This window comes from Somniosus microcephalus, chromosome 1 (assembly GCF_052327205.1).
Source record: "Somniosus microcephalus isolate GS21.2 chromosome 1, FLI_Smic_1.0, whole genome shotgun sequence".
NCBI lineage: Eukaryota > Metazoa > Chordata > Chondrichthyes > Squaliformes > Somniosidae > Somniosus > Somniosus microcephalus.
Genome location: NC_140987.1, coordinates 158,303,117 through 158,322,381, shown reverse-complemented (window position 1 = coordinate 158,322,381; position 19,265 = coordinate 158,303,117). Strand labels below are relative to the sequence as shown.

General features: G+C 42.8%; 1 protein-coding gene across 5 annotated transcripts in view; it reads left to right on the top strand.

Annotated features, from left to right (window-relative positions):
• dmxl1 (Dmx like 1) overlaps positions 1-11,709 on the top strand; it is a 228,418-nt gene extending 216,709 nt beyond the window's left edge. For all 5 annotated transcript variants that reach the window (XM_085987007.1, XM_085986999.1, XM_085986990.1 and 2 more), the window contains 3 exons: positions 2,780-2,832; positions 6,828-7,045; positions 8,915-11,709. In XM_085987007.1, coding sequence (XP_085843133.1) covers positions 2,780-2,832; positions 6,828-7,045; positions 8,915-9,148 — 505 coding nt within the window. In that variant the 3' untranslated portion in view covers positions 9,149-11,709. The remainder of the gene's footprint in view (positions 1-2,779; positions 2,833-6,827; positions 7,046-8,914) is intronic.
• Positions 11,710-19,265: the final 7,556 nt, after the last annotated feature.

Genomic DNA, 19,265 nt, shown 5'->3' with positions numbered 1-19,265 from the left:
AGCCAATTACAGTATGCCTAGGGTAGGGAAGGGAAAGTGTCGGCCTGGATTCCTGATCCTCATCAGTATTAACTAACAGTACATGTGTATGAACAGTGGATTGGAACAGGATCAGGCCTGGCTGTGGTAAATGCAAAAGCCTACTGACATTAATTATCCAGGCAGGGGCAGAGATGGGCAATGTTACCGAGGTGGAAGTAGATGCTCTTTGTGATGGAGATTTATGGGGTCGTAAATTCAACTCGGGTCGAACAGGTCACCGATTTTGTGATCAATCCGGATCAGATCAAAGCTCCGCAGTCCTGCCACATCCAGTCAAGAATGGTGGTGGACAATTAAACAAAAGACAGTGCTGAAGTATTCGCAACCATCTTCAGCCAGAAGTGCCGAGTGGATGATCCATCGTGGTCTCTTCTTGAGGTCCCCACCATCAGAGAAGCCAGTCTTCAGCCAATTTGATTCACTCCATCAAGAAACATTTGAGCGCACTGGATACAGCAAAGGTTATGGTCCCCGACAACATCCCAGCTGTAGTGTTGACGACTTGGGCTCCAGAACTAGCTACACTTCTAGCCAAGCTGTTCCAGTACAGCTACAACACTGGCATCTGTCCATCAAAGTGGAAAATTGCCCAGGTATGCCCTGTCCACAAAAAGAAGGACAAATCCAATCCGGCCAGTTACCGCCCTATCAGCCTACTCGATCATTGGCAAAGTGATGGAAGGTGTCGTGACAGTGCTATCAAGCGCCACTTTCTCACCAGTAACCTGCTCACCGATGCTCAGTTTGGGTTCCGCCAGGATCATTCGGCTCCTGACCTCATTACAACCTTGGTCCAAAAATGGACAAAAGAGCTGAATTCCAGAGGTGAGGTGAGAGTCAGCATTTGACTGCATGTGGCACCAAGGAGCCCTAGTATAATTGAAGTCAATAGGAATCAGGAGAAAAACTTTCCACTGGCTGGAGTCATACCTAGCACAAAAGGAAGATGGTTGTGGTTGTTGGAGGCCAATCATCTCAGCCTGCAGGAGTTTCTCTGAGTAGTGTTCTAGGCCCAACCATCTTCAGCTGCTTCATCAATGACCTTCCCTCCATCACAAGGTCAGAAGTGGGGATGTTCGCTGATGATTGCAGTGTGTTCAGTTCCAGTCGCAATTCCTCAGATAATGAAGCAGCCCGTGCCTGCATGCATCAAGACCTAGGCAACATCAAGCTACAACTGGACATCATCAAGGCTTGGGCTGATGAGTGGCAAGTAACATTTGCGCCACACAAGCGCCAGACAATGACCATCTCCAACAAGAGAGTGTAACCACCTCCCTTTGACATTCAATGGCATGACCATTGTTGAATCCCCCACCATCAACATCCTGGGGGGTCACCATTGTACTGGACCAGCCACATAAATACTGTGGTTACAAGAGCAGGTCAGAGGCTGGGTATTCTGCAGCGAGTGACTCCCCAAAGCCTTTCCGCCATCTACAAGGCACAAGTCAGGCATGTGATGGAATACTCTCCCCTTGTCTGGATGTGTGCAGCTCCAACAACACTCAAGAAGCTCAACACCTTAAACATTTACTACCTCCACCACCGGCACAATGTGGCTGCAATGTGTACCATCTACAAGATGCACTGCAGCAACTCGGCAAGTCTTCTTCGACAGCACCTCCCAAACCTGCAAACTCTACCACCAAGAAGGGTAAGGGCAGCAGGCGCATGGGAATACCACCACCTCCAAGTTCCCCTCCAATTCACACGTCGTCCTGACTTGGAAATATATTGCCGTTCCTTCATAGTCGCTGGGTCAAAATCCTGGAACTCCTTCCCCAACAGCACTGTGGGAGCACCTTCACCACATGGACTGCAGTGCTTCAAGAGGCGGCTCACCACCACCACCTTGAGGGAAATTGTAGATGGGCAATAAATGCTGGCCTTGCTAGCGATGCCCAGATCCCAAGAATGAATACATTTTTAAAAATTGGTCCTTAGACTGAGCAGATAATATTTGCAGGCTGTAAAATTGAATCATCATTGTTGGCTTCAGAAGAAACCAGATCCAGAGTGTAATCCGGGCCTAAACATCTGTCTGAGTGCTTGGTCATTGGATGGTAGAGCCTTTCATATGTGGTCTCCACTTCAGTTTCAATTTTTGACATGTTTTAGCCATGTCTATAGCCATTGATCACTATAACTACACCTGTCTCTCAAATTTGATCCTGGAACCACCAAGACTTGGAGAAGTTGTGCTAGTAACACTTCTAGCCATTACATCAGCCAGGCATATCAACCTGTGCCAAAATTGATTTTCTATTTACACAGATGCTTATGGGTTATAATAGCAAAATACTGCAGATGCTGGAAATCCGAAATAACAACAGAAAATGCTGGAAAAACTCAGCAGGCCGGGCAACATCCGTGGAGAAAAATTAATTTTCTCCACGGATGTTGCCTGGCCTGCTGAGTTTTTCCAGCATTTTCTGTTGCTTATGGGTTATGTTGTCCTTCATTCTGTCTGTAAAATTGTTTTTTTCCTACACTGTGTAATTTTCCTCCATTTCTGATCAGGATTTCCCTATTTTTTTTCTTTGTATTGTTGAGCTTACTAGCTATGACTATGTACTTCAATTATGGTAAAAGCATTAAAATTCATAGCTAAGCCAGTGTCTGAGAATGGGGAGCTGTCTACAGAGGTCAGTCTCAAGTTCTACTTTTTTGAAGAACAGTAGGAAATGAAGTATATGATGTGTATATTTATCACAATTATTTTTCTCCCCTCTAGGAATATCTGTCTCTGGGATACACTTGTGCCACAAACCAATAGTCTAGTTCATGGTAAGCTTAGAAAATATGTGGTGTCAAATTACATTCTTAATAATTAAACTTTATAGGCATAAGTTATTGAAAAATACTTCAGAATTTTTTTAAAATAAATAACTTGCAACGTAGTAATTTTTGACCTTTAACAAATGATGAATATGGTCACTTGCACAGTTGAAAGATTCCAAAAAACAAGATTTTGGATTTTTAAAAAAAATCAAAAATCACAATATACTGTTCATCGGCTGAGGCCCTAAGATCTGGAATTCCCACCCTAAACCTCTCCACCTCTTTACTCCTTTTAAGACGCTCCTTAAAACCTACCTCTTTAACCAAGCTTTTGGTCATCTAATATCTCCTTATGGCTCAGTGTCAAATTTTGTTTGATAATGCTCCCGTGAAGCGCCGTGGGATGTTTTACTACGTTAAATGTGCTATATAAATGCAAGTTGTTGTTCAATGGGGCAGTGTCCGTTCTATTCTGCACCATATTTAAATCATCATTTAAACTCTGCGTAGCATTTCTGTTTTATAGAATTGTCTATATTTTTTGGTGAAGTATGCATTAAAGTAATGGATTTATGATTACAGTACAACTTGTATAATAAATACAATTTATGAATCTACTTGATTTTGCCAGCCATGGATGAATGCAGAAAACAAGTATGTGGATAGGCAAGCTGATCGAGTCAAAGCAATTAGTTCTTGAAGAGTAACGTACAACAGCAAAACCCCCTCTTCCACCAAATTTTTTTCCCCAGTTTGTGCAGCTTTAACATGCTGTCTCCCAGTGCTTGGAGAAAAAAAAAGGATCAAAAATTACCAGCCATTTAGCAATTGGAACTCTTTTGAACTGTAAATTTACCTTTTTCTTCCCCCTAAGACTCTTTAATTCTGTAGTTCAGAATTGTATTTATACTATTGGGATACTTTTTTTCATGCATTGCTGTCTTTTGAGTTTACTAAAGGCATTACGTTAATGGCAAAGGGAAACATTTAAGTCGGAAAAGCACATACATGAAAAGTGGAGTTTCAGTTGTGCAATAAACCCTTAATTTCTTTTCCCATTTAGTTACATTGAGTGTACAGCACAGAAACAGGCCATTCAGCCCAACTGGTCTATGCTATTTATGTTCCACATGAGCCACCTCCCAGCCTACTTCATCAAAAGCTAGCAGCATATCCTTCTGTTTCTTTCTCCCTCATGTGCTTATCTAGCTTCCCCTTAAATGCATCTATGCTATTTGCCTCAACTACTTGTGGTAGCACGTTCCACATTCTTACCACTCTTTGGGTAAAGAAATTTCTACCGAATTCCCTATAAAATTTTGTGTTTTAAATTGAGATGATCAGAGAAGCTTTGTGCTGCAATGTGGGAAAAGTGTAATTTGTCTGATTTAATTTGGAATGTGATTCCTTTACTTTGTTATACAAGGAGAGTCTTCTGTTGCTTTTATATTGCACAAAACCTGTGCAGTACTGCTGGCTCGCAACATCCATGCCTTATGCAGTTGCCAGCTGAAGTCGCTAAGTCTAGCAGCCAGAAGTCTTGTTTTTGTTTTTATATCAGGTCTTCCCAGTGTCTTAGTGTATGTGTCAATTTACTTTGGGGTTGTGCCCCAGCTGTATGAGACTTGTGCATTAGGAACCTGTGGCACTGGCACAGGTCTTGCACAATATTAAAGCAGCTTTAAGAAGTCCCAAACTGGGTAGCATCTAGGTATGCTCAATATCTTCCCCCTCACTTACAGACTGAGATAAGGACCTCACTCTGCAGTGCTGTACCAGAATACCATGTACAAAAACACAAGTGCCACTGTTATAAGCAGACACATAGGGCTGGATTTTGCAGGGGTCAGCGGGCGCAATCTGTGGCGGGGTCGGGTGGGCAAGTGTTTCTCCCCCCCCCCCCCCCCCCCCCCAAAGCAGGTCGGGAACCCACTTCCACGCACCTTTCCCCGATGTCTCTGCTGAGCAGACCCGACACGCAGCGGGAGACCCAATTCAGGTAATTAGTGGCTTGTTTAGAGCCACTTAATGAATTTCAGCTCGCCTTCTGCATTTGACAGCTCGTCCACGCTGCTCATGGACCACGTCTGTCAAGCTGAGGCGAGAGTTCAGTGGCCATTGTATCAGCTGTTGAGTTAACAGTTTCAATGTACAGCAAAAGCTCCCACCTTAGAGATATCTTCCCTCAGCCACAAACTCTTCCTCACTGCATTTCCACAACTGATTCACCATGTTGCAAGTCTTTACACAAGTCTCCATCCAGTCTGACCTCATTACCTCTCTCACTATTGACAGATCACTTCTGTCATCTCTACATCACCTGCCATCTATTCAATCAGCATGGATGCCCTTTATACTCTCTCACCTTGTCCTCAGAATCCCACTACGATCAGCCCCAACACCAGCAGCACTACCAACAACACCACCACCAACCTTCTCCACAATCGCTTGATGCTGCACAGGACAGAGGGCATCAGCACCCGACCACATTGCTGCCCAGGAGGATAGGGATGGCCTCACCAAGGCCACATTTACTTCACTTGACGCTGTACACCCTGGCTGCCACATGATGCACCAGGTTGGCACCAGCCAACTCCATAAAACATCTCTACAATGCCCAAGCCGTTCCTTTCACACTCATCACCATTGTGGGGAGTATCCTTATGTCTCACCATTCACTGCAACTCACTAAACCACTTCCAAAGGTGCACACAAATCTGTCCAAGAACGCAAATGTTGAAAATAAAGGTTTCAATGTTTGACGCCACATTAACAGAAACTTTACATGAACATTGTATAAAACACCCAAGTGCCTACCCTTGTGTGTTATTAGTTGGTATGATTGCACTAGGGTGAGTGTGAGGGGTGGCTAGTGTGATGGGGATTTAATAATGTATATAGAGAGGGATGGGTGGAGGTGCAAGGTAAGTTGGTGTGAGTAAGGATGTGCAGAACTAGGGTTAGGGAAGGCAGAGTGATGAGGTTGAGTGTGGCTTTGCACTAATATTTCGTGATCATTGAAACAATTGCGGCACTGCACCAGGTCCTGACCACATCCCTGCTTGTGCCCTCCTGTGCAATGTGCAACCAGGCTGTGTTGATCTCCTAGGGATGTCCCTTCCGCCCATTGGAAGGGAAGTGGACCTCCCTGCGTGCTGGGACTCCCTCCATAAGCATATGGAGGGAGAGCCTGGGTGCAGCTCTGCAGTGATTGTCAGTGTTTGCAGCACCTCAATGCTGTAGAACACTGACAGCACAAATGTCAAAATAAAGTTGGCCATGGTCCCTTTAAGGAAACCGGCTGATGACGCATCATCAAATTATGTCACCAGACCGGTTTCCTCTAATTGGCTGGCAAACGCGCCGGGTGGGCTTAACAAGTCCAATCGGGAAATTTATTTCAGAGACCGGGATGGAGACAGCAGCGGGGTCGGGACCCATCACCGACGTCACCCGCCGAGCTTAGTAAAATCGCGGCCTTACTGTTTAACAGTGCCACTTGCTTAGAGGCCATATTAAAATACACATCCAAATGTAGCCATCGGTATTGAGTCATACTGCCAACTGCATGTTGTTCTAAGGCAAGGCATAGCAGTGGTTTGTGTATGTGTACATGCATGTGCTCTGCTCAATGGTATTCAAATGCTGATTTTAAAGTGCATTTTGCGATTCATGGTTCACTTATTTTATATAGAAAGCTGAGGGCCTCTTGCATTGTAAGAATGATTTGTCTTTGCTTTCCAAAGAATTAGTTGATCTGTAAAACAAAACATTAAAAATATTCATTAGAATCTAATGATTAGATTTAAGTCTAAAGCTTTGATGCAATTTGTTTCAAGCAGTTTTTTACTGCAGGCACTAAAACAATGTAGATTATAGGGTAACTAGTTGATATCCTCTGGAAAGTTTGTTGGAAAAAAATGTATAGGACTACCAGACTATCTACAAAACAACAAGGCAACTGAAAGTGCCATGTTCAATGTATGGTTTTTGCATTCCAGCTTTCACATGTCATGATAGTGGAGCCACCGTGTTGGCATATGTGTCAAAGCACCAACTTTTGATATCTGGTGGAAGAAAAGGTTTCATCTGTGTATTTGATCTACGTCAGCGACAGTTGCGTCAGACTTTTCAGGCTCATGATTCACCTATCAAAGCAATTGCTGTAGATCCAACAGAGGAATACTTCATTACTGGGTCTGCCGAGGGTAACATGAAGGTATAAGTGATATACAAAATATTATTTGTCAATTTAAAATAAAGTTGACATACTTTATAGTCCTAAATAAACCCAAGTATATTAAGCCAGTATTCAACGTGCAACTAGAAATATTTTTTCCCAGCAAAAGCTGGAAACTTAAAGGCTGCGATTTTGCTAGGGCTCAGAGGTGGGTCAGAGATTAAAGTGCTATTGATTGCTACTGAACCCGCCGTCAAGCCGCCTCCAAACAGCTTTCCCAAATGTCGGGTCCCCAATTTGCGAATGGACCCGACACCTAGCAGTGAGAAACGGATTAAAGGCAATTACCTGCCTATTAATAAGTAACTTGTCAGTAGTTTTCAGCCTGTTTTGGGATTTTCCCGCTTCTGGGTCGGGTTTCCCGACGTCCGGACACCACGCCAGGTAGGTGTGACGTGTTGTGAGTCTGCTGTAATGTTTGTGAAAAGATGACAGCTGCAGAAGTGGTGTGAAGGATGCAATGTTGGACATGGTGAGTTTCAGAGCAAAGAAAATGTTGGTTACTACATATACAGATTTCTTTAGCTTACAAGTTTTTAAATCCAACAATATGTCCAGTGCCACCTCATTGGGAGAACCTCTCACCAGTGACAGATCGCTTCTGTCATCTCACCTGCAGCTGCCATCTATTCCAGCATATGGAGGGAGTCATTAGAGAGCCTGGGTGCAAAAGTTCACCTTTGTGCAGTGATTGTCAATGCTGTCAAACATGGCGAAATCAACTGTCAAAATAAAATTGTGCGTGGTCCCTTTAAGGAAACCGGCAGATGACATCATCAGACCCACTGCCTGTTAATTGGCCAGTAGGACGGGCCAATTAAGGTCAATTAAGGAAAAATCACGTCTGTGGAGCGGAGCCAGCTGGGGGCAGAACCGGAAATCAGCTGTCCCGCACCCATCCCGACACCGATCACAAAATCTCGGCCAAAGTATCTATGTATTTACTGGAGAATATGTCAGTACCTGTAACCCTGTTTGGGGCAGCACCAAACTAAATGCTGTATTTTATAGAGGACTCTTCAGGACATTAAGAGATATTTCAATCCATTAAGCTTGCTCCATGTTGTGCATCAATGCTTTAGTCAACCATTATCCATTCATAAATTCAGTGATCACTAAACCTGTATTGACCTCTGCTCTGGATTTCCTGTTTTACCCTCCAAAAAAAAGTCCCATTACCTTTGTGGAAAAGCTCTACAGACCCAGCATTCACTGTAACATACAGGCAATTATTAATTTATCCCATGGGCTTCTTCCATGTGACAAGTTTTTCCTTTCATTTTATGTACTGGCTTCATAAATTGCATTAATACTAGATACAACACTTAGCCATTTTGCCTTCTCGAATAGTCATTTTGGTAAAGGACAATTGATTTTAAAAAGATGTGACTGGGCAAAGTTGCAATTACAGTGTGATGATTTTGGAGAGGATATGTAATTTTCATGAAGCTCCAACAAATGGGACCATAAAATGTTGGGCTCTGGTTTGGCATCTACAATCCCCACGATCCTGAGTTTTGGTTTCAGCCTCATTGCTTTGAAGGGGTATTAAGCATAGGCAAGCACTTTACCACAATTAAATGAAAAATTAAAGTGAAAATCATCACTGGCCTCCTTCCCTACACCTCATGCCAGCAATGAGGATTAGTTACAGAGAACTTGGGATAGCAGTCTTAGAGCAGGACATTCAGCTACAATTGATGCATGACTCCAGGAGATTAAAGGAAAAGACTAGAACAAAAAATCTTGTACAGGTGGGGAGGATTAGAAAAGTTTTTGAACTTGCCTTACAATAAACTTTTAAACTATACTGACTCAAAGTTTAAACTGGTTTTCTGTTACTTTTAGGTTTGGAGTTTGTCTACTCACAACCTGATCCACACATTCTCAAATGAGCATGCTCGACAGTCACTCTTCAGAAACATAGGAACGGGGGTTATGCAAATAGAGACTGGTCCAGCAAATCATATGTTCTCATGTGGAGCTGATGGAACAATGAAGATGAGGATCCTGCCAGATCGGTTTAGCACAGGGAGTGGGAAGTTAGATATCTGGCAAAATGATGTTAAATTTATACTATGATAGTGATATTATCAGCACAGCCCCTTATAGCTTAAATTCAGATCTACTAAAATATTTTGCGTATTAAGTGTATAGTGAGCACTGGTGCCACATAGAGGATAGGTGTTGAACTAAAGTGGGGGGTTTCTTTTTTCATTTTAATTCTTAATGCACTGATGCCTTAAGAAGATTGTAAGCTTAAGAATTGTGTTAATAGTTAAAACTAGGAATTATTGAATCTAAATGTGTCAAAATATAAGAATGAAGTAATTTTATTGTACAATAAGGTAAAATGTGTTGCTGCTAAAAAAGCTTTTCTTTGAGACAGGTTGCCGGTATTTTTTGAAGTGTCAAAATGTACAGCGCTTTAAGGAGAATCAAAGAGTATAAGATACAATAATTATCTTTTTTATGCTTGTATTAAGAGTTTGTATATGATATAAAATTATCATTTGAACTGTGACCATTCCTTGTTTTTGCCTTGGGAAGCCCCTGAAATACAAGCTATAAATACTTAGTTTTTGCTTTAGAACCTTCATACAGGAGGATGTAGCTAGTGTTCCAGGAGTTTGTGGCAAGGGAGAATTAAAAAAAAAAACTTGCACAGCATTTTACTATAAAATGGAAGGTAAAAATGTAAAAAATTACTTTTGTCTTAAGCTAGAGGTGTAAACGAGATCCACTAAAGTTTAAATATTTCTTCCAACAAGACTATAATATCTAAATTCATTTTTATCTCTTTATTTTTGTGTGCGAGAGTACACAACCCAAGGGGACAACAAGCAGCCTCTACTGCCAGTGCCACTTTGTATCAGTCCAATAATGAGTGTATTGCAGTCGAGCCAAGAATACTCAGCATCTGAATTTACCAAGACCAGTAATCCATGATGTGGAGAATCATGGACACACAGCTGCATCCTACACTCCGTTATGCAATGTGTTGATGTGACAGCAAATTGTTTTAGTACTTTGTTTGGCCTAAACTGTGGTATCGTGGGTGCTGTTAGTAAGATGTTGGGAAACCTTTTGATTGCTGCACTAAGACAGTAAAATCTATATTGAACATTTATCTTGAGAAACATTCTAGGATGGAAAGGATTAATGATATTCAGAGTTGTTCACAGTTTTAAAAAATCAGAATTGTATCTTTTTATATGATCAAATGTTTAAATACAGTACTTGATGGAAAATAAGCCAAAACCAGACTAAAAGTTGTAGCTTTCCTTTCTGTAAACAAAAAAAGTTGAAGTAAAAGTTACATATTTATAATCTAATAACTGATTATCCTTTGATATGACTAAATGTAGAGAGCATTAAGGAGTGATCATTTCTTTTAAGATAAATTTTGAGCCAATATCCTCAACGTCAGCTTTTAGTATTTACCTTTGATGCATATGTTACTATTCACTATGATCAGCATTCCTGTTCTCAAACAAAAGCAAAATTTCCACACTTGTGAATGTTTAAATTTTTTAAATTATTTTTGAATGTTTCCCATCGCATGCCACATACCTGTAGCAAAGCGGACAGGGTGGCAATTTTCTCCAAGACTGACATCACCATTCCCATGCCAGCTGATAAGACATGTACAGAAGTGGGCCAGGATTACTTGGCCATCCTATCTTATTTTCATTCCCTCTCCACATGAGAAGTATCTACCCATGGCAGTTTGTACTGACAGAGCTGACTGAAATCAGGTATTCAACATATTGGAAAACACATACCTAAACCTTTACTGTACCAATTTATCCAACAAATACACAATGTTACTGGTTCACTTTTTAAAATTGCAGATCAGAAAACATGGTGAATTATTGTGTCACCTGACATTTTTGTATGAGTCAATTTATGTATATATTTTTTTTTAAGTGAACGCCCATCTTTTTAGGCCAACCAAAAGGATATGTTCTGGTAGGATTAGTGAGTTGCACTAGCACCATGTTAATCAAACAGCAGCTACTTCATTCCAAAATCCAGATATAAAAGTATACAGCAGTACAAGTTGCACCTTGTACAGTTGGAAAACTTCCTTATATTCCATTAAATACAGGAATAATTAAAACTGCTTTGTAAAAAAAAATTATATTTACTCTTTTATTTCATGTACACTCAATAGTGGGAATAATCATTTATATGTAAAGATCGTAACAGTTCACTTATTGTGAATGACAGCATGTTGTTTTGTGGGGGTTGATGACCTGGGTATAGAACAAATAAAACATTGTGTATTGCTTCGCAGAGAGGAAAAATGCATTCGTTTTTGTAATGGGTTCACTTTTGAATACCTAGTTGGCACATGCCACAGTGTGTGTATATAGAGTATAATACTAAGCTTGAAGTCAGTGCAGATGTAATCTCAACTGATCTCGGTTTTGTGTAGCTTTATTAATTTCATTAATTATATAAATTCTTGCTTTGCAAATACTTAGTAAATAGGCATTACGTGTAAACATTTACATTAATCTTAGTCTATATGAAGGGCTTATTCATAGATCATAGTTGTTTTTTGTTATATACTCAGGATATTTTGTCTTTGCTTTAAAATGTTTCAGTATAATTAAAACATTTATTGTGAAACTTAATTTTATTGGTCAGGTAACAGTTTGTTTATTTAATAGGTAACCGTATAACAATAAAAAGGAAGAGTACGGAAGAAACAAATCTTGATCATTTTAATTGTGCAATAAAATGTACTAATTTTATTAGAACAAAATTTATGAAATGCTATTGGTAAATCTGAAGAAACATATTTTGTCCTCTTTCCTACTTCTAATAGAATATGCTGTAATAATCGATTTCAAAGAAAATACTGCACAAGTTAATCATTATCATGTGACTCCTGAATTACCAGGAGTCTTTGGGCTCAACACCTTTTTAATGAGTAAAAATTAGCCTTTTGCTTTGAATCATAATGAAAGAGAATTATGTAATCCCAAGAAACAAATTACTGGTGCTCGGCTTCTGGTTATATATTGTCAGAAGCTGACCTTACTGAGTTTTCTTCAAACAAAATGATGTCAATCATGTATTTAACATACATAATTGTTTCAATAAAACAGCTACAGAATCAAAAAGCATTTTGGCATGGTTCTTTCTTATTAAAGATATAATGTGGACCTCCTATTTTAGACCTTGTAACATGAGATAAAGAGCATCTCTTCAAACAAAATTTCAGTCACTCATCCAAATTACTCTAATTAAATGTAAGTTGGTGCTGCTGCTAAATCCTGTCACAGCCCAGTGGTGCCCCTTCTTGAACCCTCTGCTTCCTGTACTTTAATTCAAGTTATTAAACAATGCATTTTTAGTGCAAACATGACTGCATTATCAATAATAGTTTTAATTGGCAGACTCCTTTTTTCCTCTTCTTTCTCCCCCCCCCCCCCCCCCAATGCTCTGACACAAATGTTCAGATCCAGGTACCACCACCTCCTTCCAGAAATTGGACAGAATGCCCAAAGAAAGAACAAAGTTGCATTTATATAGTGCCTTTCATGACCTGCAAACACCCCAAAGCACTTTACAGCCAATTAAGTACTTTTTGAAATGTAGTCACTCGTAATCTCGGAAACGTGGCAGCCAATTTGCAGACAGCAAACTCCCACAGACAGCAATGAAATAAATGACCAGATCATCTGTTTTAAGTAGAACGGCTTCTCCTTTTAACTCAACTCCTGCCAAATAAAAGGTGTCATTATGTGAACCTGTGGTCCTAGCTATGCCTGCATTTTCGTGGGATACGTGGAACATAGAAACATAGAAGATAGGAGCAGGAGTAGGCCATTCGGCCCCTCGAGCCTGCTCCGCCATTCAATGAGATCATGGCTGATCATCCAAACTCAGCACCCTGTCCCTGCCTTCTCCCCATATCCCTTGATCCCTTTAGCCTTAAGAAATATATCTAACTCCTTCTTGAATATATTTAATGAATTGGCCTCAACTGCCTTCTGTGGTAGTGAATTTCACAGGTTCACCACTCTCTGGGTGAAGAAATTCCTCCTCATCTCTGTACTAAATGGCTTACCCCTTATCTTTAGACTGTGACCCTTGGTTCTGGACTCCCCTGCCATCGGGAACATCCTTCCTGCATCTAGTCTGTCTAGTCCTGTTAGAATTTTGTAAGTTTCAATGAGATCCCCTCTCATTCTTCTAAACTCCAGCGAGTATAAGCCCAATCGACCCAATCTCTCCTCGTACGTCATTCCTGCCATCCCAGGTATCAGTCTGGTGAATCTTCGTTGCACTCCCTCCATGGCAAGAACATCCTTCCTCAGATAAGGTGACCAAAACTGCACACAATACTCGAGAACACTCTTTGTTCCCGTCCTCCTCTGGTCCCCTCCCTCACCTTTTTATGGTACATTGGTGACTGTTGTGCCAGTTTCTGATCTCACCCTGAACTGGAAAATTTCATCACCTTTCCTTTAAATTCCACCCCTCCCTCACCTTCACATGGTCCATCTGCAACTCTTTTCCTTCCAATCCTCGACTTCACTATCTCCAATTCTGGGGATAGGCTGTCCATCAATATCTACTAATAAGCCCACCGACTCCCACAGCTCATGATGCAGTGTCCTCTACATTTGGGAGACCAATGGATGATCACTGCTGAATACCTCCATTCAGTCTGCAAGCTTGAGCTTCCGGTCACTTGCCACTTTAACTCCATCCCACTCTTACTGTGACCTGTCTGTCTTCGGCCTCCTACACTGTTCCAATGAAGCTCAATGCAAGATTGAGGAACAGCACCTCATCTTTCGAGCCTTCCGAACCCAACATTTAGTTCATTAACTTTAGATCATAACCATTGCACCCATTTTCTCGGACAGCAGGTGCTGTAACCATTTGCACCTCTAGACCCATCTTTTGTTTCTTTACTTGTCACATTACCACCCCCTTTCCCTTGCACTATCCCCTCATTTAACCACGCCTGCCCTACACCCTATAATACACCTTTCCCTTTGTTCTTCCCTACCCTCCCCAGCCCCTGTTTTTCACTGGCTCTGTACTTGATTAAAAACTGCTAAATCTCTTAACTTTTTCCAGTTATGATTAAAGGTCATCAATTTGAAACATTAACTGTTTCTCTTGCCACAGGTGCTGCCTGACCTGCTGAGTGTTTCCAGCATTTCTGTTTTTATCCAGATTTCCAGCATCCAAAGTATTTTGCATTTGTTTTAAGTGTTGGTTTTCCTATTCATGAAGGCTGATGACTGATTGGGAAGTGCCCTCATGGCTGCATGCATGCAGTCAATGATGGCCTACACTTGGGAGGAGTCTGCAGTTGCAGTGAAGCCCACTGTCCTTTCCTGTTAACTGTTGGAATTCATGGGGAATGTGATGTAGTCAATGGCCCTGGCAAAGGGCATCAGTGATCTGCTGGATGCAGACATGGACAGAAGGCTGACTTGTGACTGTCACCTGCTGTAGCCTGGAATGAACCCAAAACACAAAAAAAATTAAGGGGTGCAGTCACTTTCATTCCCACAGGCAATGCATGTCCAGCTGGGAGAATAGGTTTCAGATCTTGTAAGACAGCACAGATCTGTGACAGCCTCTCTTGAGAATTGCTGCGTCATGCATTGCTCCTCAAAAGTGGAGGTCATTCACTCTGGACTTATTGACCCTATGGGCTGGGTAAGGATGCCTGTGAGTAGCCCCCTCGTGTGGTCTCCTAAGAGGCCCAACTGCAGCTCCTTGAGGTTTCCTCTCCGACTGCTGCTCTTCCTCCAACCACTAAGGGTTACTAAAAGAATGCATGGTGAAACTAAACCAAAATGGTTAACCAAAAATCTGCAAGCACAAATTAACCTGAAACAAAAATACTTCTTCAGATTAAAGAAAAGCAACTCTAAGAAAATAAAGAGAAATTTCTCGCACAATTAAGGCTAATGAAAACAACTACTGAGCAGCTAAGACATTAATAGAAAAGATGATCATTGATAGTTGCTGAAGTAATGGTAAAGATTTCTACTTGAGTGGGCAGTGTGACCTCCTTGGAGAAGAGTTGCAGTGGTTCCTGATGAGGCAACAGCCAGTGCAATTAATCCCTTAGAGCGAAGCATGCTTCTGTCATTGTTGCATGCCAATGAATCTCATCCTCAAAGATTCCTCTCTTGCGGCAAGCTTTTATAAAGGAGGCACAGAGATGGCCAGTCAGAGTTTTGAGGTCATGAAATGATGTTCGGCTAGCAACCTCATGGAGGAGTAGATGAAGGTGAAAGTACTGTGCATTATTGCAGAGCCAGATCATAGACAACATTTTCTGTTTTCCCTGAGGGTGTTAAAAGGAATAGATTCCTTGATGTGCCAACTCTTGAACATGCCACGTACAACTGGCCATGTGAAAAACAGGGCGTGAGTAAGTTGATGCCGGCCCAGTCTCTCGCTCTCACACACTCCCAATCTCTCTCTCACACTCCCAATCTCTCTCTCTCTCACACTCCCAATCTCTCTCACACTCCCAATCTCTCTCTCTCTCTCTCTCTCTCTCACACTCTCAATCTCTCTCTCACACTCCCAATCTCTCGCTCTCTCTCACACTCCCAATCTCTCTCTCTCACACTCCCAATCTCTCTCTCACACTCCCAATCTCTCCCTCTCACACTGCCAATCTCTCTCTCGCACTCCCAATCTCTCTCTCTCACACTCCCAATCTCTCTCACACACCCAATCTCTCTCTCTCACACTCCCAATCTCTCTCTCTCTCACACACCCAACCTCTCTCTCACACTCCCAATATCTCTCTCACACTCCCAATCTCTCTCTCTCACACTCCCAGTCTCTCTCTCACACTCCCAATCTCTCTCTCTCTCTCACACACCCAATCTCTCTCACACTCCCAGTCTCTCTCTCTCTCTCTCTCACACTCCCAATCTCTCTCTCTCTCTCTCTCTCTCTCACACTCTCGATCTCTCACACTCCCAATCTCTCGCTCTCTCTCACACTCCCAATCTCTCTCTCTCACACTCCCAATCTCTCTCTCTCTCACACTCCCAATCTCTCTCTCTCTCTCTCTCTCTCACACTCCCAATCTCTCTCTCACACTCCCAATCTCTCTCTCTCACACTCCCAATCTCTCCCTCTCGCACTCCCAATCTCTCTCTCGCACTCCCAATCTCTCTCTCGCACTCCCAATCTCTCTCTCGCACTCCCAATCTCTCTCTCTCACACTCCCAATCTCTCTCACACACCCAATCTCTCTCTCTCACACTCCCAATCTCTCTCTCTCACACACCCAACCTCTCTCTCACACACCCAACCTCTCTCTCACACTCCCAATATCTCTCTCACACTCCCAATATCTCTCTCACACTCCCAATCTCTCTCTCTCACACTCCCAGTCTCTCTCTCACACTCCCAATCTCTCTCTCTCTCACACTCCCAATCTCTCTCTCTCTCTCACACTCCCAATCTCTCTCTCACACTCCCAATCTCTCTCTCTCTCACACTCCCAATCTCTCTCTCTCTCACACTCCCAATCTCTCTCTCTCTCACACTCCCAATCTCTCTCTCTCTCACACTCCCAATCTCTCTCTCTCTCACACTCCCAATCTCTCTCTCTCTCACACACTCCCAATCTCTCTCTCTCTCTCTCTCTCTCTCTCTCTCTCTCTCTCTCACACACACGCTCCCAGTCTCTCTCTCTCTCTCTCTCTCTCTCTCTCACACACACACACTCCCAGTCTCTCTCTCTCACACTCCCAATCTCTCTCTCACACTCCCAATCTCTCTCTCTCTCTCACACTCCCAATCTCTCTCACACTCCCAGTCTCTCTCTCTCTCTCTCTCTCACTTCCAATCTCTCTCTCACACGCCCAATCTCTCTCTCTCTCTCTCTCTCACTCCCAGTCTCTCTCTCTCTCTCTCTCTCTCTCACATGCCCAATCTCTCTCTCTCTCTCTCTCTCACTCCCAGTCTCTCTCTCTCTCTCTCTCTCTCACACGCCCAATCTCTCTCTCTCTCACACGCCCAATCTCTCTCACACACACTCTCTGTCTCTCTCTCTCTCTCTCTCTCTCTCTCTCTCTCTCACACTCACTCCCAGTCTCTCTCTCTCTCACACTCCCAATCTCTCTCTCTCTCTCTCTCTCTCTCTCACTCCCAATCTCTCTCTCTCTCACACTCCCAATCTCTCTCTCACTCTCCCAGTCTCTCTCTCTCTCTCTCTCTCACACTCCCAATCTCTCTCTCTCACATTCCCAATCTCTCTCTCTCACGCTCCCAATCTCTCTCTCACGCTCCCAGTCTCTCTCACGCTCCCAGTCTCTCTCTCTCACTCCCAATCTCTCTCTCACACTCCCAATCTCACTCTCTCTCTCTCTCTCTCTCTCTCTCTCTCTCACTCCCAGTCTCTCTCTCTCTCACTCCCAGTCTCTCTCTCTCTCTCACTCCCAGTCTCTCTCTCTCTCTCACTCCCAGTCTCTCTCTCTCTCTCACTCCCAGTCTCTCTCTCTCTCACTCCCAGTCTCTCTCTCACACGCTCCCAGTCTCTCTCTGTCTCTCACACACACACACACACTCCCACTCTCTCTCACACACTCCCACTCTCTCTCACACACTCCCACTCTCTCTCTCACATACACTCCCACTCCCTCTCTCTCTCTCTCTCTCTCTCACACTCCCAGTCTCTCTCTCTCACTCTCTCACACACCCAGTCTCTCTCTCTCTCACTCCCAGTCTCTCTCTCTCTCACACTCCCAATCTCTCTCTCTCTCTCACACTCCCAATCTCTCTCTCACACTCCCAATCTCTCTCTCTCTCTCTCTCTCTCTCTCTCTCTCACTCCCAATCTCTCTCACACTCCCAGTTTCTCTCTCACACTCCCAGTTTCTCTCTCACTCCCAGTCTCTCTCTCTCTCACTCCCACTCTCTCTCTCTCACTCCCACTCTCTCTCTCTCACTCCCACTCTCTCTCTCTCTCTCTCTCACTCCCAATCTCTCTCTCTCTCTCACTCCCAATCTCTCTCTCTCTCTCTCACTCCCAATCTCTCTCTCTCTCTCACTCCCAATCTCTCTCTCTCTCACTCCCAATCTCTCTCTCTCTCACTCCCAAACTCTCTCTCTCTCACACTCCCAATCTCTCTCTCACACTCCCAATCTCTCTCTCTCTCTCTCTCTCACACTCCCAATCTCTCTCTCTCTCACACTCCCAATCTCTCTCTCACACTCCCAATCTCTCTCTCTCTCTCTCTCTCTCTCTCTCTGTCTCAATTCAATTCAATTCAATTCAATTCAATTCAAATGCTTTATTGGCATGAAAGTTTACAGAGAACCATATTGCCAAAGCTTACATAGCAAAAAGGTACAGTTTTCCAACATTCTGTAGGTGTCAATCGATTTGACATTTGTTGGGTACATACAATATTACTTTTAAACAATATTAATTTTAAACAGTCTTTGTACTTCATTTGGTACGTTCAATATTAATTTTAAACAGTCTTAATTTTAAACAGTCCTCAGGTTGTGACATGTTGTTACATATTTGGCCCCAAGGTATGGTCTGTCTCCTTCTCCTAGGACTAATCTCAATTTTGACAGGTCATCCAATTCCTTGAAATCTGGGGTTGTTTGGCTTAGCTTGTTGAATAATATGTTTCTTGATGTGTTGAATTTTTCGCATTTTAGGAGGAAATGCATCTCTGTTTCAACCTCGCCGGCCAGACATTGATCGCATATTCTATTCTCTCTAGGCTGCCAGGATTTCTTGTATCTGCCTTTTTCAATTTCCAGTTGGTGGTCGCTTAGTCTGTACCTGGTGAGGGTCTGTCTCTGTTTTGTGTCTCTGATGGTCGTGAGGTAGTCTGCCAGTTTATATTCTCTTTTTAGGGCCCGGTAACATTCTAATCTGCTTTGGCTTTCGGTTATTTTGTTCCAATGTTCCAGGTAGGTTTCTTTGCATTTTTTAATGATTTGGTTCACTCGGATTGGTGTTTGGACGGCTGTGTTGGTCTGGGGCTGGTCAGGGTCCAGCTGAGTACTTAGTTTCAGTAGCAGCTGACTCAGGGGACTCTTTTCTGGGTTTAGCTCTTGGGTCTGAAAGGCTTTGAAATGAAGGGTGTCTGGGGAGCTAGATTTGAGGTGATTTAGGAAGTTTAGTGCTCGTTTTTGGATGTTTATTATCAGTGGGTATCTGCCT